Here is a 22,845-nt window from a genome sequence, read left to right as displayed (position 1 = left end):
GCAAAAAGCTCTCCCGAGCCAAACAGAAGCCGGAGCTCACTGAACCACCAAAGCAAAAAGCCTCCAAAAAGCCTCCTCCCGAGCCAGGCCTCAGCAGAAGCTCACTGATTCAGCTGAAGCAAAAAGCTTCCGAAGGCCTCAACCCTAACGCAAGCCAAGCAGGACCCAACGGTCTGCTGAACGACTACTCTCTGCCGAAGCAAAAAGCTTACTACCAAGAACAACTAAAGAATCTCGTCCTTATCCTTCTCCGCCCCCCCCCCCTTCCTCACGCCCGGCGTGACTCATGCCCTCGTGATCCATCCCCCCGCTCAACCACGGGTGGGAGGGAGTTGTTGACATTATGAATCGCGGGACGGCAGGGTGGTTCTTCCTCTTCGCAGAAGAGGGGGAGGTAGGTCTCCATTGTTCGTTCCCAAACTATTAAATCGATTCGCAGCGCATCTAATCGATTTCTGAACATTTAAACAATGAAAGGTGAGCTCTCTAGGGAACAAGCACTTATTGACATAGCTGACTAAAGGAACCTGTATGTTGTGTGCAATCGAATTCCAAATTCGTAACACTACCCCCTCCCCTTTTTAGACTCGTCCCGAGTCGTCAAATTTTCGTGTGACCAGCATGTGTATGTTTTCCCCGAGTACGTTCTACCTTCGGATCCCTGAGTGCGACATTTCTTTATACGTGTCCCAAAAATAAATAACCTAATGCGCTGCGTAACTAACTAAACAAACTCTCAGACTCATTCGGACAACTTAACTAAAATTGCCGGTGCTAAAACAAACATGCAGGTGAGGTTCCACGTATTTACAATTTTCACTCAACTTATCCATTACTTAACCATGGCCCAGGACCTGTGACCTGTGAAGGGAAAAGGTAAAAGTCCTTACAAAGTCATTGGTGCAGGGGAGTGGATGGAGATGGTTGCAAAACACAAATGAGCATGATGGATGCACGGGCTGCCTGCAGCGCAGTCCTTGCAAAACTGGATGGTCCTGGCGCACATGGTGATGGATGGACACAGGGGCAAACGCAAACAAGGGCTAGCAGGCATGGGGTCATGACAGAGGCAGGCAAACAAGGCATGGCAAGACAAGTCCATGCAGAGCAGGCAGCTGCAGCACAACAGGCCGGCAGGTGAAGCTGGCCAGCCTCTGGTGTGGTTCCATCAGGTCTGGAGGGAGTGCAGTGGTGCCGGTCGCTTTGAAGGCGGGCTCAGACCTAGCCTACTGTCTCCCCCTACTCTATCGCCTTTGCCTGTCTCTGTCCACGCCAACTCCCTTAATTTGCCACAAAACACAACAAAATTTCGCCCCTCTTTATTTTTATTATTTTTATAATTGTCTTCCCTCACCCCTTTTATCGTCTTTGTCTGGCTAACCTATCCTGTCAACCTAGCCTACTCCCAACCCCTACGTTCCCTCTTTGGAGGGGAATAGGGAGAGACTCGCGTCCTGTCTCGAGGCCCAACGAAGCCTCAGAATGGCTTCCTCAGAGTTCAGCGATCTACCAAGGTGAGTCCAGCGGTCTACAACGAGCGAAGGGATGGATGGTGCGAAAGGGTACATCTTCCAACTATCCAGGCATTTATTAACCTGAAACTACCCCGGGGCTTTCCAAAAACGCCTCACTTTAAAACTATCGGTTCTAAAAACCATGATTACCGTCGCCTGTGTTGGTGTCCATTATAAGTTTGGGCCTTGCCCTCAAATTTTCATACGTGCCCTCGCACAATTTCCTGGCTGGGCAGCGTGGCTCAACTGGCAGGAACTCCCCTCTGCCGAACTCTAACCATGGCACCCCCAGGCCCGCAGGCTGCCTCCGAGCCTAGCTGCTCCCTACATCGCGGGGGGTTTCCCTCTCTGGCATTGCCCCCCCCTCCGATGCCCACGTGGCGTGTTGATGCCACGGGTCCCTTTCCGAGAGTCGCCCGTGCCCACAACACTGCCCCGTGGCATTCTGGCGCTACGGGTCCCGTTTCCGACGGGTCGCCCGTGCCCACTACACTATCCCGGCCCCTCTTGGACCCTTGGCCGACTCTGGCCGACTAGTCCGGTGCCCGGGGTGCCCACTAAACAAATACTCAACTTTCCACAGCCGGTCTCCCGGCTCCCATGTTCCCAAGGGTTCATGGACCGGCTCCCAGCCGGTCCATGAACTCTTGCACCCCTCCAAACGGGTTTCGTGCCTTCTCTAGACACCAACAAAATGACCTCCTTTTAGTATATTTAACTACCCACTAACTAGCATTAAACTGACCCCGGGGTCCCTTGGGTGGGACTCACTCCTCCCCCCAATCAGTCATCGCACCATGCATACCACATTCGCTCCACTCACACACTTGGGCCCGCTGTCCCACACTCATTCCTCACACACTTTCCATTTCACAACTCATACCAACACTCTATACTGCTATCCTTCAAACTAAATCCCCTGACTAACTCGTGCTCCCTCGTCATCCCTTACATCAATGCACATTCCTTTTACTCTACGTAGCTAAGCTACGTCTCCACTACACATTTCCAGTCTGTCCATGTCTCCAAAAATCAAAAAATTCCCATTTCCTGAATCTAAACTGAAATCCCTCGAACTAATCCATTCCACGGGCTCCATGAGGCCTTGTCCCTGCCCCATGAAGCCGGTCTAACGGTCGCTAACCCATCCCCCTAACTAGTAGTTCCTGTGCCCCCTAGGCAAGGGCTCTTCAACCCCCTGCCTGGGGCTCGTGTCCACTCGATGTGGCGAGGCTTGCTTTTCTCTTTTTTTTTTCTATGCGCCCACCAGCGCGGCAACTCGCAACCTGCGCTCTTTTCCGTGACGCCATGGCAGCTGCTCGCACTTCGCGCACCTCGTCCCTTCTTGGATGGTAACATCCGGCAGGGATTCCCTTCTGCCGGATTTCAACCATGCAGCCACGACGTCACTACGCATCCCAAAGCAAGCCCCGCGTCCGAGGGGTTCACCACGTGAGCACATGTGCTCTGCCTGTCCATAACCCGCGCCGCGGAATCCCCGGTGATGTCACTCGCACCCCTAACCTGCACGATTTCTCGCACAAGCCGGGGTATGCATAATGCATCGGGGGAGCCGCTTCGCACGCTCTGCGAACAGAACGTGCAGTGCAGGCCACATGGAGCTTTACACACACACTCGCTTGGAGAACCCGTCCGATCAGAATTCACAATCCAGCCTACCTTTTGTCCGTCCCGTGGGATCGGCTTGTATCCACCGCGGACGTTTCCGGACCGGATTTCACTCGCGCATGCGCGCACGCAGTGGCCTCGTGCGAAGCACAGCACGGACCCCGCGTGCGCTGCTGTGCCAATCCGGCACGGTCCTCAAAACCACTACGGCCGCTACATGGCCTTTGTCCCTCATCTCTCACAGTCGTCGTCGCCATTCAACGCACACACTCCTGCATGCCACGACGCTCACACACCTCACCATTACACTAGGACATGCGGTTGCGGTCTCCCGCATGCTAACCGCCATCTCCCTCTCATACTGCCACATCACACACGCGGTCTCTCTCACACTTCGCCTTTCACTCACACACACCATACTACTCACACACGCGGTTCCTCTCACATGCGGTGTTTCACCCACACACAGTGTTTCATCCACACACGGTGCTTCATCCACACACTGTGTTTCATCCACCCACGGTGTTTCATCCACACGCGGTGTTTCATCCACACGCGGTGCCTCATCCACACGCGGTGCCTCATCCACACGCGGTTCCTCATCCACACGCGGTGCTTCATCCACACGCGGTGCTTCATCCACACGCGGTGCTTCATCTACACGCGGTGCTTCATCTACACGCGGTGTTTCATCCACACGCGGTGCTTCATCCACACGCGGTGCTTCATCCACACGCGGTTCCTCATCCACACGCGGTACATCATCCACACGCGGTGTTTCACCCACACGCAGTGTTTCATCCACACGCGGTGCTTCATCCACAAGCGGTGTTTCATCCATACGCGGTGCTTCAACCACAGACGGTGTTTCATCCACACAATGCGTGCTGGAAAGCACACATTTCGGCACACTCGCAAACACCACACACACCGGAACAACCACGCTGGGAATTAGCACCACCACAAGGGGTCCCGGGGTTTCCATAACCCCCAAGATATGCATGCACCCGTTCGCAGCACTCGTCCCACTCAACCTCGCAAGGCTCGACTGGACTCTCCTCGTCGCGATCCGCCTCAAGGGGGCACAGTCCCTCCCCTCGTTCCTGAAGGAGGCCATCCTGCTGCTTGCATCGGGTCCCAACACATTCCACCAGCTCACCCCCATTGTCCTCCACTACCTCTGTGTGTGTGTGTGTGTTCGTTTTTAGTTTTTTCCACCCCGTCCAATTCATCCTCTATCTCCCGTGTCTCTGTTTACGTGACTATTTGCGTTTCCGTTACCTTGTTAGTTTCCTTCGTCTGCACTATTATTTCTGCCGTCGTCACCTCGTGTCTCGTCTTACACGTTTCGGTCTCCCCTTTTAATTTTTTCGTCTCCGTCACCGTCACTCTCTCTGCCGTTACGAGTCTTGTCCAACACGTCTCCCGTATTATTTTGTCCTCCACTGCGGGGCCGACACAGTCCACACTCCCCCTTAGCTCGCTCGCTCCAGCACGTGGCGCCGCCATTTTGAGCTCCACTGCCCGCGTTTCGCTCCTCGCAACCGCCATTATTGCCTTTTGCCCAGCTCGGAGATTCAGCCCCATGCACTGCATTTCACCCCACATTTGTTTCATTTCCTCTTTCATTTCGTTTTTCATATCGTTTCCCATTTGTTGCACATTTGTTTTCATGCCATCTTTTGTGGCCATGTTATCCTTCATCTCTTTTATAGACTGCATCATCTGCATCAACATTTCCCCCACTTGGCTGATCTCAGCCGACCCCGACGAAGCCGAATCGCCTCAGTCGGTCGCGGTTTCGCTGGGGGCCGGGGAGGGATTTTGACGGAGGAGGGGAGTGGTGTCATACACTGCGGCCCGCGCCGCTGCGCCCATTGCGGACTCTGCATTTATTTGCGGGGAATAGTCAACCTGCATGGTCATTTCGCCCTGAGCCATGATTTCTAACATTTCTAATTTCATTACCCCCTGCTCCGGTTCGCCTTGAACTGCCATCTTGCGTATCGGAAATAATTTAAACTCGGAATTTAATGGAACCGGAGGGTCGCCTCGCACACCCTTGATCCGGTTCCGTTAATTTAGTGTGGAGGGGATGAATCTGTACCCCACCTCCTGACACCAGTGTTGTAGATTTCCGCCCGCCACCGTGCGAACGACCGCGTCGAACCAATAGCGGTCGCTTCGCCCACGGAACGGACAATCCAGTCGCGGCTTTCCGGATCAACGCCATTTTTAACGGTGTTTTTAACCACACCACAGCCTTGTCCGCACTCTACCCGCGCTACAGGGTCCGATCGCCAAATCTTTGATTTACCTAATTATTCGCGCAGGAGGTTACCGAGAGATTGTACCTCAACGGGACAGCTTGGAAACGAGCCGCTTAAGCAGCTCGCTTCCTTTTGGGAGAACCGAGCGGGGTATTTCGTGCGGTCCCGTTGGACCCAATCACTTTACCGGCTATTAAGAAACCAACTATTTATTCAATCTCAATACGGCAGTTCAATGAGGGAATGGACACAACAAACAGGTTTACATTCACTCAAGGACATTTATTATAATAAAGCACGAATGCAATTAAACAAGGCAAAACACGTATGCAATTCTACAAGCAACAAAAGCACGACAAAAGAACTACGACCGTCTATACGAAATGCAATGCAAACATTTACAGCACAAAAAGCACTTAACAATTTCCTACTTATTAGACGGGCCCACGGATACACGTACGCACACACACACCCAAGAAATGGTGGCAGAGGCCTTTAATAACGAGCTCCAGCTCGGAGGACAGGTGTAATGAAACCCAGAGCCTATTTCGAACCTCTCCACCTCGTGTGGTCTTCAAGTTGTTCGGACCCGGGCTCCAGTGAGAGTGAGCTGGATCCAATCGCCGTGAGCTGCGATCCTTCCCAAGCTCCCGCGAATCCTCCCACGCTTCTCAACACGTGCTGGTGAGACGAGGCGTCGATCCTTCCCGTCGATGCGCCGCTTCCCCCAAGCAACCACCTCCAAGAAAAGGTCGACGAGTTGCACCAAGCCGGGAACCAAAATGGAGAACAAAGAGCTCCACGGACCAAGAAGAAGAAGAAGAAGAAGAAGCCACCATTCGCAGCTCGAGCCAAGCAACCGGCTCAACTTCCTTTCAAAACAAAGCAGCTCAAAGCAAAAAGCTCTCCCGAGCCAAACAGAAGCCGAAGCTCACTGAACCACCAAAGCAAAAAGCCTCCAAAAAGCCTCATCCCGAGCCAGGCCTCAGCCGAAGCTCACTGAGCCAGCCGAAGAAAAAAGCTTCCGAAGGCCTCAACCCTAACACAAGCCAAGCAGGACCCGAAGGTCTGCTGAACGACTACTCTCTGCCGAAGCAAAATGCTTACTACCAAGAACAAAGAAAGGATCTCGTCCTTATCCTTCTCCGGCCCCCTCCCCACGTCTGGGGTGACTCATGCCCTCGTGATCCATCCCCCCACTCAACCACGGGTGGGAGGGAGTTGTTGACATCATGAGTCACGGTACAGCAGGGTGGTTCTTCCTCTTCGCAGAAGAGGGGGAGGGATGTCTCCATTGTTCGTTCCCTAACTATTAAATCGATCCGCAGCGCATTTAATCGATTTCTGAACATTTAAACAATGAAAGGTGAGCTATCTAGGGAACAAGCACTTATCGACATAGCTGACTAAAGGAACCTGTATGTTGTGTGCAATCGAATTCCAAATTCGTAACAACACACACACACACACACACACACACACACACACACACACACACACACACACACACACACACACACACACACACACACACACACACACACACACACACACACACACACACACACACACACATAGGATATTTCAGGGTCCAAAAATGCAAGTTACCTTCATCATTTCTGGATGCAGCTTCAAAGAAACTGCAGTCAGATTCAACACAGGCAAAGAAGGGTCTCGCCAGCTGGCTGTCAATAAGAGTTTCAAGCTTTCCAGAGGAAGCCATTTAGGAAGACTTGTACATGCAATTCATGAAAGATGAGAACATTAACTTAATATAAAGACACTGTTGTACAAGATAGCAGTCAGACACTTTCTAACCATGGTCAATAATAACTAGACCTGCACCTTAAAGATAGGGTGAATCGAAGTGTGCACAGTCATCGTAAGGAGTAACAGGTTGATTTGGAGGATTCGGCACCTCTACGTTGTGATGCCAACATACATCTTACCACGTGAAATGGTTCATGTATTTTTCTCCTTTTTTACCACCGCATATGTATTTTACATTAGAACTTGCATTTTGCACAATTAAGTGAATACACCTCACTCATATACAAGAATGTACTTTTATACCCATATCTCACCCATCATCAGAATAATAATCATAATTCTGGCAACACACTGGAATGAAAATGCCTTCCCATTGTTAGAACACTTGCAAACATGTGCAAAGTGGGTTTGCCTGCAGAGCGCACCCATGCGTAGGTCTATAGTAGTTGCGATGAAATGCATCCCCAACTTAAGTTGGTGCAAAGACTCATTACTGTCCCACACCAGCAGAACAAGTCAAACTGACAGCGGTGTTGCGATTGAAGGAGATGAAGGCAAGTTTTAATGGCAATCAAATCGAAATTGTACTGGCACTGCCATTGAAGCCTCCTTCTGTGGCATGACGACCCGGCCAATCGCCTAGAATGCACCGAACTAATTACGTCACATCTTCACAGGCGGCTAAAGATAGTCATCCGACATGGCAGTTTTCGGCAACTTCAATTTTCAGTGGTACTCTTTATGACTAATTTTGCAAAACAGTGTGTAATTCGGAAGAGTTGACTGAACAAACATGCTGTGCATCACTCCCTATGGAGTGAAACGATGCAATCACAAAATGGCTGATAATTATCTATCAGCACAAGAACAAAAACCTTAAAAATATCAAACATTGTGCTCAAGCTCTTTTTCTTATTCTTCTTTGCTCCCCTTTCCTGCTCAAAAATAAAAAAAAACCAATGTCACCCTCAGGATGACCCGTATCTTGCCAAAAGGTGACCACGTGTGACTTCTTTAAGGTCACACTGAGGTGAACAGAGCTGCTATCCACCAGGAGCGACTCCTTGAGGAATATCTGCCTACGAGAGATTCCGATGAGAATCGTTCTACAGAGTAACCATGAAAAATATGCTTTTGCCTCATAACGTCACCAAATGACGTCATAATGTCTCAAGCTTGACACATCTAGAAAGCACTCATCGAGGTGTTCAATTTGAGGTACGACACGATATGGTTCCTAAAACTTGAAAATTTGACCTTGGGGTCAAATATGTTTGACCTGAGGCGCTAACCATGAAGGTCAAGGCCAATCGCCACCAAAAATTAATCAGCTGAGTGCCAGACCATGAACTATATTCCCATGAAGTTTGAAGACGATCCGATCAAAATTACTCAAAAAATAAGGGTTTCGTCGACTCCCCTGATTTGCGACAAAGTGACCTTGACCTTTGACCTTGACCTTCAAAATTTTATGCACTGAAAGGGACCTCTATAGGCCTCTGATATGCGAAGTTACAAAAATTTCCAATGATAACTGTGCTCTGCAGAATTTTTTAGACGTGATTACAGACAAAAAAAAAAAAAAAAAAAAACATACAAGCTGACGAACATATCTTGCAAAAACTTAGTTTTGGCAAGATAATAATTAACAATACAAATAAACAAGCTCCCTTTACATGGAAAAAGTATCACCAAGACAGAAAATGTTGGCTTCTCAATGTGTGCATGTGCTTGTGCGCATCCACACGTGTCCGGCAGCATCCGTCTGTGTGTCTCTGTGTCTGTGTCTGTCTGTGCATGTGTGGAGGATGTCATACACTTAAGGAACACTTCATTACCTAATTACCTTGCCAATTTATCGATTTCTTTTGTTTTTCATCGATCTGAGACTCATAGTGGAGCTTGCACATAAATCTCCTGGAAGCAAAACCATCAGGAGATATCAGTGTACTTCTACGCTAAATAAAAGGACATTAGCCAACAATGGACTAACATATGGTACATCATCAAACAGAATTTGAACCTGTGTTCCCAACGTCACAAGTCAAGGGTTCAGATGGGAATGCCAACCCAAATTTCAATATCACCAAGAAAATTTCTGGCCGATTCCAGTGTTCAGTTTTGAAACGAGTCCAAACAATCCATGAGTATTCACCGGGACATAAACCCGTCAAACATTTGATCAACGTCTCAAAATGTTATTGGCAAAGGTAACAATTGTGCAACCGGAATGCCCCGAATAATGGATTGGTTAAAGAATAGCCTCAACATTTCATATAGTTCAGACCAACAGCTCCAGTTTTAGTCGAATGACTGCATTAAAAATGAAGTGAAATTAAAAGGCGACCATAATAGAGTGGAGAGAGTGGGGGTGAAGTGACGTAAAATGAGATTCTCAAAAGGAAAAAAAAAAAATAAGGAAATGAAAGAGGTTGGTGGGAGCCAGGATGTTAAAGGGGAGTGAATAGGTGGGGAGGGGAGTGAGGATTCCCTCATATTGTGCAAGTAATAAACAGACGGCTCCTAGATAGTGTTCTTAAAGCGTAGATCAATAGACTACATATTCTCCCAGTGTTTAATCAACAATCGAGTCACCATCTTGCTACACTTGCTCTAATAAAACGTGCAGCTGTAATCAGACGCATCGAGCACAGACCATGGGTGGAAACAACAAAATAGGAAGAACCGCATTCAACATTAACATTTGCATTTCTGCCTGACATATTATGGAGCATAGAATCTCCATGCAGAGATGGAAAATAAAAAAATCTGTTCCGCAGGTTACCCCCAATGCCCTCACAGGCCAGATTTGAAAGCCCAAAAGCCCAATCTAGCTCAGAGTCGGTGGTGCAATACAATCTGCAAATAAAATGGGGTCAGCGGTTGACACGGCCTCCAAGGATGCCTCGTCCCTACTAAAGCGTAAAAGGTGCTACGATCTTGCAACGCACACTCCACCTTCGCTGCCCCACAACGTGGAAGGTCCAACCTCGCAAACTCTCGAGTTTTGTGACCAGAAAATGCATTTCCCACACAGTGTGAGGCACGCATCTGCTGCTTCTTGCGCTCCACACTGCATCACAAAGCCTCGCCTTATTTGGATGAGGATTACACATCCCCCTTGGTTGATCTTGCCTTCGTTTTAACCCCTGCTGGGTCTGGCATCGTCTACGCCAACATACCCTGCTGCCCGCTTTATCTCACAGTGTACCACTTTTTAAATATATATATATATATATATATATATATATATATATATATATGTATATATATATATATATATATATATATATATATATATATATATATATATATATATATATATATATATATATATATATATATATATATATATATATATATATATATATATATATGTTTGAAGTATCCGCACCTCGTCGTGCAGAAAACGTGGTGAAATACAAGTAGACTGCATAGCACACAGCAATCAAAAGTGAAGGCGGTAGTGAAGGGCGGGCACCTTGATAAACATGGGTTTTCCGTGCTGGCTGACCATGCAGCATTGCTCACAGTCCAGCGTGATGGCATTGTTGTGGAAAGACTCCTTGGAGTTTCTCAGCGTAAAGTAGAGCTCGCTCACACCACCATCAAATATGCTTCGGAAATAGCGGGGAATGAGCGTCCTGCCGATGGCTGGAAAAAAAAAATTGTTTTTTCGAGAAGCAAACAATGCTCATGGATTCATTTGACTTTTCTATATTACACATTATACGACAAAGGCACAACTGCTACAAAAATTACAGCAAGCCTCCCCCTCCTCACAACAAACTCGAATCAGATTTTTTTTTCCTATGGAAAGGGGGGATGAGAGTGAGGGGGGGTGGAGAGAGAGAGAGAGAGAGAGAGAGAGAGAGAGAGAGAGAGAGAGAGAGAGAGACACACAGAGAGAGAGAGAGAGAGAGAGAGAGATTTTTTGACCTACATAATCTTAAACATTAATAGATTGCAGAAAGAAATTCAGTTTGAGAACGAGACATGGAAAAACCCCAAAAAAGGCCTTTGACAATTGTGATGTGAAAAGCGGTGGATTGGCTCAAAACATATAGAAAGAAAGAACATTTAAAATAAAATTAAATCAAAAACAAGTTCAGGTAAGAAGTAAATCTGCCTTCTGTGAGCATACGTATGCAAATGAGCACAGATGAAGTAAAAACAGAGGAGGTCATCATCGAATGCCCCACTCAAGCTTGCAGCACGGAGCTTCAATAAAGACATCTTTCTATATGGGATTCTGAACGCCACGGTCACAGTCCTGGCTCTAAGTTACAGCGTCTTGAAGTAATCAAAATCAGGCGGCAAGATGGCATCATATACCGTGGGGTTTCACGTGACCAGCCCATCACGACCTGGAGCGGACAATATGGGCCAATAACCGGAATATGGTAGCAAATGCCCAAGGATGGAGTGCAGTCCAAGAAGAGAAGAACCAAACATTAGGTACAAAGCAGAAAAGGTAAAAGGAAGGGACGAGCAGAGCACCAAGATTTTAAATTAAGTAATTAATAGAAAACACCTTAGTGAAACAAACCATCGAAGGGGACGAAAATACGTGCATAGAAATAATATTAAAATAAAGAACCCAAATGAATGTCATGAGCATCTCGACATGCATTTTCAACACTAATCTTTGTGAATATCGTTTTCACATTATCATCCATCATTAGACCGAGCTTGCCATCCCCTCGTGCCATGCAATTAATCAGCACTGTCTTTAATGTGACGTGATTGATAGCGGATTGACAGCCGATGTAAAAACCAGCCCCCGGCCTGGCATGTCAGGTCCATCGGCTGGCATTTATCTCGCGGTGCCCAAGCTTTGCGAACGAGCACTTTAACAAAGACATTATTCTGCCTCGGGGTTTTATTACTCAAAGCGTTGAGACTGGCACGAAGCATCTTATTGCAATCACCGAGCACGTACAGGTACAGGTACAGGTACAGGTACAGGTACAAGCTTGACCAAAAGAACAACAAAAAAGGTATGAGGGAGGGAACAGCAACTTCTAGCACGGTTCGATCTGTAATCGACACACTCCAAAACTGTGTGCGTCAGAGAACTCCGAGCCATGGCCACGTATACCAAAAACAATGGAATATCACAGTGCTAAGATGAGGGAACCGAGTGCTTCTCCATGATCACATCATGCAAGGGCGTGGAAAACCGCAAGTGATGCGACACCAAAACTCACACACGCAGGTCAGAGAATGTGTAGGCACCCGGACAAAATCCACAATCTTGCCACCTGCCATGGGTATAGATTGAGGCACCGATCGACATTCCACCCACGGGAGATACACAGCTGCTGACAGAGCCACATCTTGCATCAATCTGTGCCAGTGTTCCCCTCCCCCCCCCATCTAAAACAAGCAATGCTTGCAGAAGCATATGTCAGCACAGAGTGCCAGCATCAGGGTAGTCGTGTCGTAAATCAATTAGCGCGCCACTAATTGGTGCCAGCGAGCGGCGGTAACTACACCGAGGTTCTCTGGCATCCAAACTCGCAACTTGCTACTCAAAGCAGGGGCCGAAATTGCACCCTATTCGCACTGCAGATGCATTCAACAATGCAATTCAAATATCATTGAAGGATGCGCAAACACACATGAGAATAAGATTGCGATTGCATCGATACAGATCGTTAGGAATATTGCACAAAAGTTCAAGCCACTTAAATGGAAGTTCAAATGCAGGAAAATTTAAGCCTGGTGTTGGCTTAGTGGTTCGGGTGGTGGCTTGGGATCCCAGGGTCCTGAGTTCAAGCCCCGTTGGGCCACTGAATTAATACACCAGGGGGTTGACTCAGCCTGTCATCCTTCCGAGGTCGGCGAAATGAGTACCAGTGTACTGGTCCCGGTGTATACCCCGGTAAGAATAGGTGTACCATATCCCTGTGTGTCGTAAGAGGCGACCAGGGTTGGCGTCAGGAAGGGCATCCAGCCATAAAACATTGCCTCAAGAAAAAGCCAAACCCCTGCACAGCAGGGAAAAATGGCTGTAAAAACGGTCAAATGCAGGAAAATTTCACACTGCAAATGGCTGATTGATCCTTCAAAAGCCTGGTGTTGTATTCTTATCGGAGCACGATGACATAAAATTTGACATGTCCAACGTTAAACATACTAGAAATGGAAATTTGTGCTGACGTTCTGCCAAGAAATCTAAAAAACTGGGGTAATAAAACTCAAAAGAAAGAAGTAATGTGAAAGCACTTGTTAAATAAATAAATAAATAAATGCACACTTGTAAAACATTCCCCAGGCTCAACTTTTACATCGAGGTCTTCCTGGGCAATTTGAATCTTCCCAGGACTGAGTGTGACAAGCATTCTTTAATCGGTGAGAACAATCGACAAATTTGTGCAATGATGAAAAATGTATCATATAAACCCATTATAACCATCCACTACGCTTAGATTTGTGACACGGTTGGGTTTTTGACCGGTTAGCATTCCCATTCAAACTGATGGCTCAGAATGCTCAAGAACCCAGGTTGCAATCCTATGTACTACAGGCATTTGTCCATTATAGTGACTCACTAAATACCCTTATAATCTCCTTTAAATGTGTGTGTGTGTGTGCGTGCATGTGTGCGTGCGTGCGTGCGTGCGTGCGTGCGTGCGTGTCATGCTTTTCGGGGAGTTCCACTGGAGCTTTCTGATGTGTCGTGTGACAAAATGAAACGATCGTCATGATCTCCTGAGTTGATCAGGCTATTTAGCTTCAAGGAACGCAGAAGAATTCCCATGTTTTAAACACATGCCGTGTTAAGGTGTGCAGAGCAGCTTATTCGGTCCTTCTGCAGCATGGCGTTATAATTACAAAACAAATAAAAATAATAATATTATAACAAAGCATACATTAATTAATACTAATAATATTAACAACAAAAACAACAAGAGTAGTATCATAAGGTAAGAATAATAACAACCATCATCTCTACCCTGACCCAAGCATATCTGGGCTTGGTGAAAGGCTAGCTTATGCTCCACAGCACAGCGGGCAGGCATGCTACAAGGCCGTGAAGATCAATTAAAATATGGTCCAATGGACCAACGGACCCACTAGTTCATATCAAAATACACCTCGTCTACCAATATCTTTGCCCTGCCGGTGATATATAAAGTACTAGTTCAAATACGAACCTTCGCTTCATGGAAATAATAAATAAATGAAACTGTGCCCTTAATTGCGGCTGAGGTATGTCATATGCTCGAAGTCCACAAGTATGGCCTTGAAAGCCTCTGTGGTCTGCTGGAATTATGACTTTGGTTGAGCACGTCGTCATTTACACTGAACAAGGCTTGTGGAGACAAGGTACATAGAATAGCTTAATGATTTAGTTCTTCAAACAGTGAAAGACTGTAGACTAGAAAACCTTGGAGCAACAGCGCCGGGCCATTGGCCCGAGTAGTCAAGGTGACAATGGTACAGGGTTCCCGAAACGCTCAATCCAGACGACAGTCCATCGTACGCCCATCTCCAGTTCGGTGCCCTCTCAATCTTCTTTCATATCGGTCTGTTTCAGCATTTCCCTTTTTTTCACTGCCATCTGTTACACCTTAGCACATTGGAGTCATGTAGTCATGTAGTCAAACTTGCGGAGCTTGGTTCACCTGAAGAAATAATTTCAGCTGTCTGGCCAACCCAATCAGTTTCTTCCGAGAAACGGCCTCAATCTTTCAAAGTTCTGTAGTCGCTCAGAGCCAGTACGTCGATTTTCATTTCGGTTTGACCTTGTATATTACACATTTACAATTCAGAAAATGTATGCTACAATGAATTAATCACAAGTCAGGAAGTAGGTCTTCACATCTCCATACAACTGTGGGAGAAAAACAGGTGGAAAACCAGGTGTATAATTTTGCATCAAAAATATAAATTATGCCCCTCCAAAAAACATAGTAACCTTAAAGAACGTGAAACACAACCCTCGACACCAATTCTAATACACCAATTGTGGATTACAAAACACAAACAACAAAAAATTTAAACCTCAAATACTTGTCATTTTTGTCAACTTGGCAAAATTTGTCTCAAGGACTCTTTTAACTAATTTATGACGCTTTCAATTTGAGGTGGATGCTGCACTGCAGCAAAAAAATTGGACCCTGTGAGCATCTTCATGAAGATGAGGTTATTAAGGAAAATGTGCAGTTTGTCCAGATCGGTCCCATCCAAAGCAAAGCAAGAAAGCCATTCGGCTAATGAAATAACCAAATACATTTTTGTTCCGTTTATTCACAGGCAAATGGAGAGTTAGCCCTCAAAAGACGGCCAACAGGAGACAATGTAAGGGTGTGGGGGCGAGGCTCTTTCCTGCATCTTGCTGGGCAATGAAAGGGAGTCGGAAATGGCCAGCACAACAATATGAGAAAGCAACGTGCTCAATGCCGGAAGATTATCCGAAGGATTTAAGGACCTGCACACCCAATAAATTCATTTTCAGAGTTTCAACTTTGGAACTCAAATTTTAAACTGTCCTGCAGTTGTCCAAAGCAATCTTGATAGAAAACACAATATACAGGAAACAAGGAAATGAAGAGTCCGGGCTCCAGAGATAATTATGTGCCGAGTCTCAAGTGGTGTATGTACAAACAATGCAATGCAATGATTGGCTTCGTCAATGTATTTTTGCTTTATGCCGATATGAATGTCACGCAAACGACAACAACAAAAAAAACAAAGCAGGTTAGACAGATTGTACTCTGCTTTTTCTAGATCATTCATTTCCTTCTGCAAAACACCTGACCCTGCTCATACATTCATCAACATTTTTCATTCCCCACAACATATAACAGCAACCCCATTACAGTAACAATACATCACCCATCATTTTTCCATACAACCCCCCCCCCACGACCCCTTTGCTATTATTATCCTAAAAACAACCTCCCACACTCCCCCCACCCCCACCCACATACCAATCCCCAAGACAAATAATCACGCCTCACTCAATTGGTAGCAATCTCCATTAATTACCATAGCATCTCCTCCCTCTCCACATCCAAAGTCAGGCCAGGCTGGGCTTACTACACTGCAAGCTCGAAGCCAAGCGGACAGCACCGAGGCACAGTGTGCCTAGTTATTTATGGCCGTTTGAGCGCAGCCAGCAGCCCTGCAGTCAGGACTGGCGAATGGGTTCAGCGAGGCTTGTAATACACATCCCAGGCCCCACTCTGACTTTAACAGCGCTCGCAAATCCCAGGTTAAAGCCAGCCTTTAGCTTCACAACCACCCACACACAGTACTCCCTTCACCCTCGAGCTTCACGAATCAAAAAATAATTTCTCAAAATAAGACTGAACATCTCCAAATTCAAACTTGATAAACGATGTTTGTTTTCATCCAAAATATTAGTACACGGTCAAACGAAGACACTCCTGAGCCGCGCTTTGCAATCAACCTTACTAGATGGGTCCAACCTACAACTTCTCTGACAGCACTGTCAGTCAATGCCTTTCCAAAGATAAACAAACAAATAAAATAGTCACATTGACTCTGGAAATTCATTGGACCTTTCTCTACACCTATGTACATGTCTTCCATAGAACCATGAGAAACACTACAAGACTTAACCACACTGCTTGGCGAACACAATGCGATCCTTAACCCTCCATTACCCTGAGCAAGCCACCATGACAGACCTCCAAATCCAGGACGTTAGTGAAAGATCACAAGAATGGACACACAAATGCCTTACATTTGTGCCAAACCAAGAAACATAAGAAAGATCATCCATGGAAAATCCGAAAAGAGGAAACCACTCTAAAACAATAAATAAAACAAAACCATTATAAAAACCTACAATCTAGACTTCATACCAACTTTTCTTGTTCACTGAAGGTTAAAACAAAACCATTTTAGAGTGTGTGAAACAAAGAATGTCAAAATCACAAATGAAATATGAGCAATACATGAATAAATAAGCAAATATATACATAAATAAATAAACAAAGAAATAAATAAAAAAGCAATTAGAAAATAAACAAACAAATAAAGAGGAATAAAGGATACGAGGCAAGTGCACAAATCATGTCAACACACACTCCCACCATAACCCACCCCATCTCAACCCTCTTTTCCCACATCCAAGGTATGTTACCCCATGGGAACATGCCACATTACAGCTGCATACATTAGCATGCTTGGATTTAGGAAGGAAATTTTCAACCAGAGGTGCTTTACACACCTCACAAACAATGCCCACAAAATGCTGAGACAGTGATGGTGAACGGTCCATGATGTTGCAGAAAATGGTTACTCGTCTATCCCTCATTCAAAAAATAAAAGAACCAGAAAAATGATGAAACACACAATGACCTTCTATGTTATAGTTCGGGGAAAAATTCACATTAGGCTAATATCAAAAATTTATCAAGACCAATCACCTCACAAGTATTCAACAGAACAAATAAAACATATCCCTGTAAGAGATGTCTCAACTTCTTTCATATGAAAGAACGATTAAATCAACATTCAAAATACTGTAGTAATCATAAATCAACCGTAATTAATATCCCAAAACCAGGAAAGAAGATATCATTCAAAGATAACAACAAATCTAACAAACATACATTTGTGATATATGCTGATTTTGAAAGTATCCTTGAAAAGATAGATACTGTTTCTCCAAATGAAAATAAATTATACACAAATAAATATCAAAAACATACTCCTTGTGCTTTCTGTTATTATATCAAATCATCTGTTGGTGATAAATACAACAGGTTAGAACTTTATAGAGGAGAAGATGCTTCGGAGGAGTTTGTAAGACAATTGGAAAAAGACTGCAGAAGACGAAGAGAAATAATGGTAAAAACGTATAAACCAATGTCAATGTCATTAACAAAGGGAGAGAAAAAGGAATTTAGGAAGAACAGTATCTGTCATATTTGTGAGGATAAAATTGAGGGAGAGGTCAAAGTTAGGGATCATTGTCATCTTACTGGTAAATATAGAGGTACAGCTCATTCCCGTTGTAATCTTAATTACAAGCCCCCAAACGTTATTCCTGTCTTTCTTCACAACAACGCTCACTATGACACACATCTATTTATAAATGAACTTTCAAAGACATCTGGAGATATTTCTGCCATTCCAAACACATCAAAAATACATCTCATTCACAAAAACAATTCATACATCCCCCATAACCCATATCAGATTTCTTGACACATTCAAATTTATGGCAAATCCATTATCTAACAAAGCATCAAATATTAAAAACTTACCGAATCTTAAATCACATTTCTCAAATCAAGAAGAGATTGATCTCTTATCACAAAAGGGAATATATCCATATGACTATATGGATTCATTTGAGAAGTTTAAAGAAACACAACTTCCTTCAAAGGAAAGTTTCTACAGCAAGTTGAATAAAACTCATATTTCCAATAGAGATTATACACAAGCTAAAAAGGTTTGGGAGAAGTTCATTATAAAGAATCTTAGAGAATATCACGATTTGTATCTCAAAACTGATGTATTATTATTGATTGATGTGTTTGAGACGTTTAGAACAGTCTGTCATAATAAAAATTCTTATGGATTTAACCCCGTTCACTATTACACAGCCCCAGGTTTGGCTTGGAGTGCCATGTTAAAAATGACAAAACAGGATATGGAATTAATCAAAGATATAGATATGCTTTTAATGATAGAGAAGGCTAAAAGAGGAGGAATATCTCAAGTATGTTCCAAGAGATATGCGAAAGCAAATAACAAATATCTTTCTGATTATAATAAGAATGAGGACAACTCTTATCTGATGTATTATGATGATAACAATTTGTATGGGTGGGCTCTGTCTCAATCTTTACCTTATGGAAAACTTAAATGGGTTAAAGAAAAACATTATGAAAAAGTTTTGCAAGACATTGTTGTCTCCTCTCAAAAAGAATTGGATGAAGCTGAAGTTGGATATTATTTTGAGGTTGATTTAAAATATCCAGAAGAACTTCATAACAAACACAAAGACCGACCCTATGCCCCTGATAAAGACAGTCCAAGAAAAGAATGGTTAAGTGATTACCAACAGTCATTTAATATAAAAGCTAAATCAACAGAAAAACTACTTACTACATTAAATGATAAAGAAAGTTATGTTTTGCATCAAAGGAACATGAGGCAATATTTATCTGCTGGGTTGAGAGTGAGGAAAATTCATTGGATTTTGAAATTTAAACAGTCATTGATTAAAGAAGTATATTGATTTTAATACAAAAAGGAGAACAGAAGCAAAAACAGATTTTGAGAAGGACTTTTATAAATTTATGAATAATGCTGTATTTGGAAAGATGATGGAAAATGTTAGGACTTGGCAAAACATAAGACTCACTACAACTTGGAAATAGGCTTCAAAGTTAATTAATAGACCAAGTTTTTGCGAGCAGAGGTGTTTTCAGAAAACTTTTGTGCTATTCATTTGAAAAAAAAGAGTATTGAAATGGATAAACCTATTTATAAAGGAAGCATCAATATGCCTGGTGTGGGCTTAATGGTTTGGGTGGCGGGCTTGGGATCCTGGGGTCCTGAGTTCAAATCCTGCTCAGCTGTTGAACTAATACCAGGTGGGGTTAACTCGACCTGTCATCCTTCCGAGGTCGGCAAAATGAGTGCCAGCATACTGGTATACTGTGTCGGAGTGGTGACCCATCCAGGATTGTGCCCAATAGCCAAGGAGTCTGCTTAAGCAGCACCAACGCTCTGCACAGAGTATGGTCCCATTGGATGGATCAATTCTTGACTTGTCAAAGTCGTTAATATATGACTATTACAAAATTAATTTAAAACCAAAGTATAAGGATAATGTATCATTGTTATTTATGGATACAGATAGCTTTATATTAGAAATTAAAACAAGTGATGTATATGAGGATATGATTGATAATATAATATATTATAATATAATATAATATAAATATAAATATAAATATAAATATATATATATATATATATATATATATATATATATATATATATCTATAAATATATATTATATATGCCTGGTGTTGGCGCAGTGGTTAGGGCAGCGGCTTGGGATCCAAAAGGTCCTGAGTTCAAGCCCCGTTGGGCCACTGAATTAATACACCAGGGGGTTGACTCAGCCTGTCATCCTTCCGAGGTCAGCGAAATGAGTACCAGTGTACTGGGCCTGGTGTATACCCCGGCTAAAATAGGTGTACCAGATCCCTGTGTCGCAAGAGGCAACCAGGGTTGCGTCAGGAAGGACATCCGGTGTAAAACATGTGCCAAATCACTATGCGGATCATATGGATGATCCGCTGTGGCGACCCCTAATGGGAGCAGCCGAAAGAAGAAGATATATATATATATATATATATATATATATATATATATATATATATATATATATATATATATATATATATATATATATATATTTTATACAAGTAATTACAAGTCAGAGATGTGTTGTTTTCATTAAAGAATAAAAAGGTTATTGGTAAGTTTAAAGATGAATTGGGTGGGAAGGTAATGAGTGAATTTATAGGATTGAGATCAGTCTTATGCTTATAAGTATATTGTTAATAATAATATTGAAGGGTGTGATCAGAAGCTACAGGGAATAAAGATATAATCAAGGAAACAATAAACTTTAAACATTGTTGCAACTGTTTAACCTTAAAGAAGGAAGAGTAGAGAAAAATAAATGCAATAAGAAGTTATAAACATCAATTATATACAGAAGAGGTCAATAAGAAAGCAAAAGGAGCTTTTGATGACAAAATATATATTTTAGAGAATGGAATCAATGGTCTCCCTCATCGTTATAACTATAAGTATGAAGATATCGAAATGTTATGATATTGGGTTGGGGATTTTAATGGGCTCCTGCCATATTTTACTGATTTATAAATGATAGAACCAAGCAATGACCAAACCAAAGAGTGGAGATGTAATCAGCCTTGGTGTTTAAATGGGAAACATAATGAATGTAAGAAATATCAAATAAGTCTTATTGAAGAAATAACTGGGGTAAAAGTAAATAAAACAAATAAGTGGATAAACTTAATGACAAATAAGTTGGAAGATGTAAAGAAGAAAATATATATATATATATATATATATATATATATATATATATATATATATATATATATATATATATATATATATATATATATATATATATATATATATTGTTGCGGATTCGCGCCCGCCGGCGTGCGGACGGCCACGTAACTCGAATCGCAGCACGTCGCCCACCGGACGGACAATCCAGTCGTGACCCTCTCGGACTAACGCCGGGAACCAGTCACGGGTGGACCTTTAGGTCTCACCACGATCGTGCCAATCGGCCCCCGCGTAGGATAGGGTTGCTCGCCAAATTCGACCTACCTAAGTACCCACACGGAGGGTAGACCGGGCGATCACACCTCGCCGCAGGTCAACTTCGGACACGGGCCACTTTAAGCGACCCGTTCCGTACTATCGGGATAACCGAGCGGTGTTATTCGTCGGCCTCGACGGTTCGATTAATTATAAATCGGGCGTTTTAGCCCACGACCAACCCTTTACATGAAGCAAGATGGAGATTCAATGAAAGAAAAGACGAAGCGAAGCGGGAAAACAGTTCAACAATAAGCACATTTATTTCGCAATGAACGGAAAGCACACATATACAATTCCACCAAAAGCACATGTAAAAGAAGAAGACAATGCAATATTACACAAAAAGCAAATGCAACAATGCAGATCTATCTGACTACCGGGCACACGGCAACACTTATACAATTTTACTTCACAGACGGCGCCGACAATACATATTCCCAAAGCAAAAGAAAAGAGAACCACCCTCCAGGATGAGGGGGGTAGGCGGGCCTGGGGCCGAGACCGTGTCGGGCCTACCCGTCTGATGATGAGACGCGGAGCGGCGGTGGTGCCTCAACTCCGCGGGCCTCGCGGACAGTGTCTGGTAGGGGGTGGGAAGGGGGCCCCCTTTGTCGCACTATCTCAGCGCGGGTGGAAACAGGAGGGGGTTGCTGATGCTCGGGGGAAGGAGGATATAACCCTGTCTCGGGTCCCGCGACGAGCGTCTCCTCCTCCACCTCGGTCGCGTTGCTGGCCTCTCCCTGTGCCGCTCCCGGCACCGACGCGAGCACCCCCTCGTCCGCCTTCGCTGCCGTCACCCCTCCACAGCTCCGTCCTCTTCACTCTGACGAGCACCACTTCTTTCCAGCTCCACCGACGACTCTCTTGAACTCCGCACACTCAACTTCCAACTTCCAACTGAACTCGTCTGACGAACGCAGTCGTTTTTATAAGCCCCGTGGCTTCGCTCTTTCACCCTTGACCCTCTGCCTCCGACCCTTCACCTCTCTTGCTGACTCCCCATTGGCCCGAGGAAAAGTGGGCGTGAATGCTTTTTGATCCATGAATTTGCATATAGCGACCGCCCTCCAACGCCCTGGAGGCGGGGCCAAATCGCCCCTCGCTCACCGATTGGACGGAACAAAAGTGGGCGTGAGTCGTTTTTGATCCGTTTTCTGCGGAAAGTCCGTGATGTTTTTGAACACGCTGCTCGGTGCGCGCCCCGCACGAGTCCAGCATCGGCGCCCACAAGTGGCGTGGGAATGACGGTGATGCGATGGTGGCGAGTTGTGACGGTAAAGGTCGTG

General features: G+C 44.5%; 1 protein-coding gene across 11 annotated transcripts in view; it reads right to left on the bottom strand.

The window, feature by feature from the left end:
• Positions 1-22,845, bottom strand: part of LOC147034170 (LIM domain-binding protein 2-like) — a 427,197-nt gene that overhangs the window by 85,714 nt on the left and 318,638 nt on the right. For all 11 annotated transcript variants that reach the window (XM_085877811.1, XM_085877842.1, XM_085877824.1 and 8 more), the window contains one exon: positions 10,665-10,837. In XM_085877811.1, the coding sequence (XP_085733937.1) occupies positions 10,665-10,837 (173 nt within the window). The remainder of the gene's footprint in view (positions 1-10,664; positions 10,838-22,845) is intronic.

This window comes from Eptatretus burgeri, chromosome 1 (genome assembly GCF_056783735.1).
Source record: "Eptatretus burgeri isolate ZD-2024b chromosome 1, Ebu_testis_v1, whole genome shotgun sequence".
NCBI classification, from domain to species: Eukaryota; Metazoa; Chordata; class Myxini; order Myxiniformes; family Myxinidae; genus Eptatretus; species Eptatretus burgeri.
Note: the sequence above shows the minus strand (reverse complement) of the source record. Positions and strands in the feature narration are given on the sequence as shown.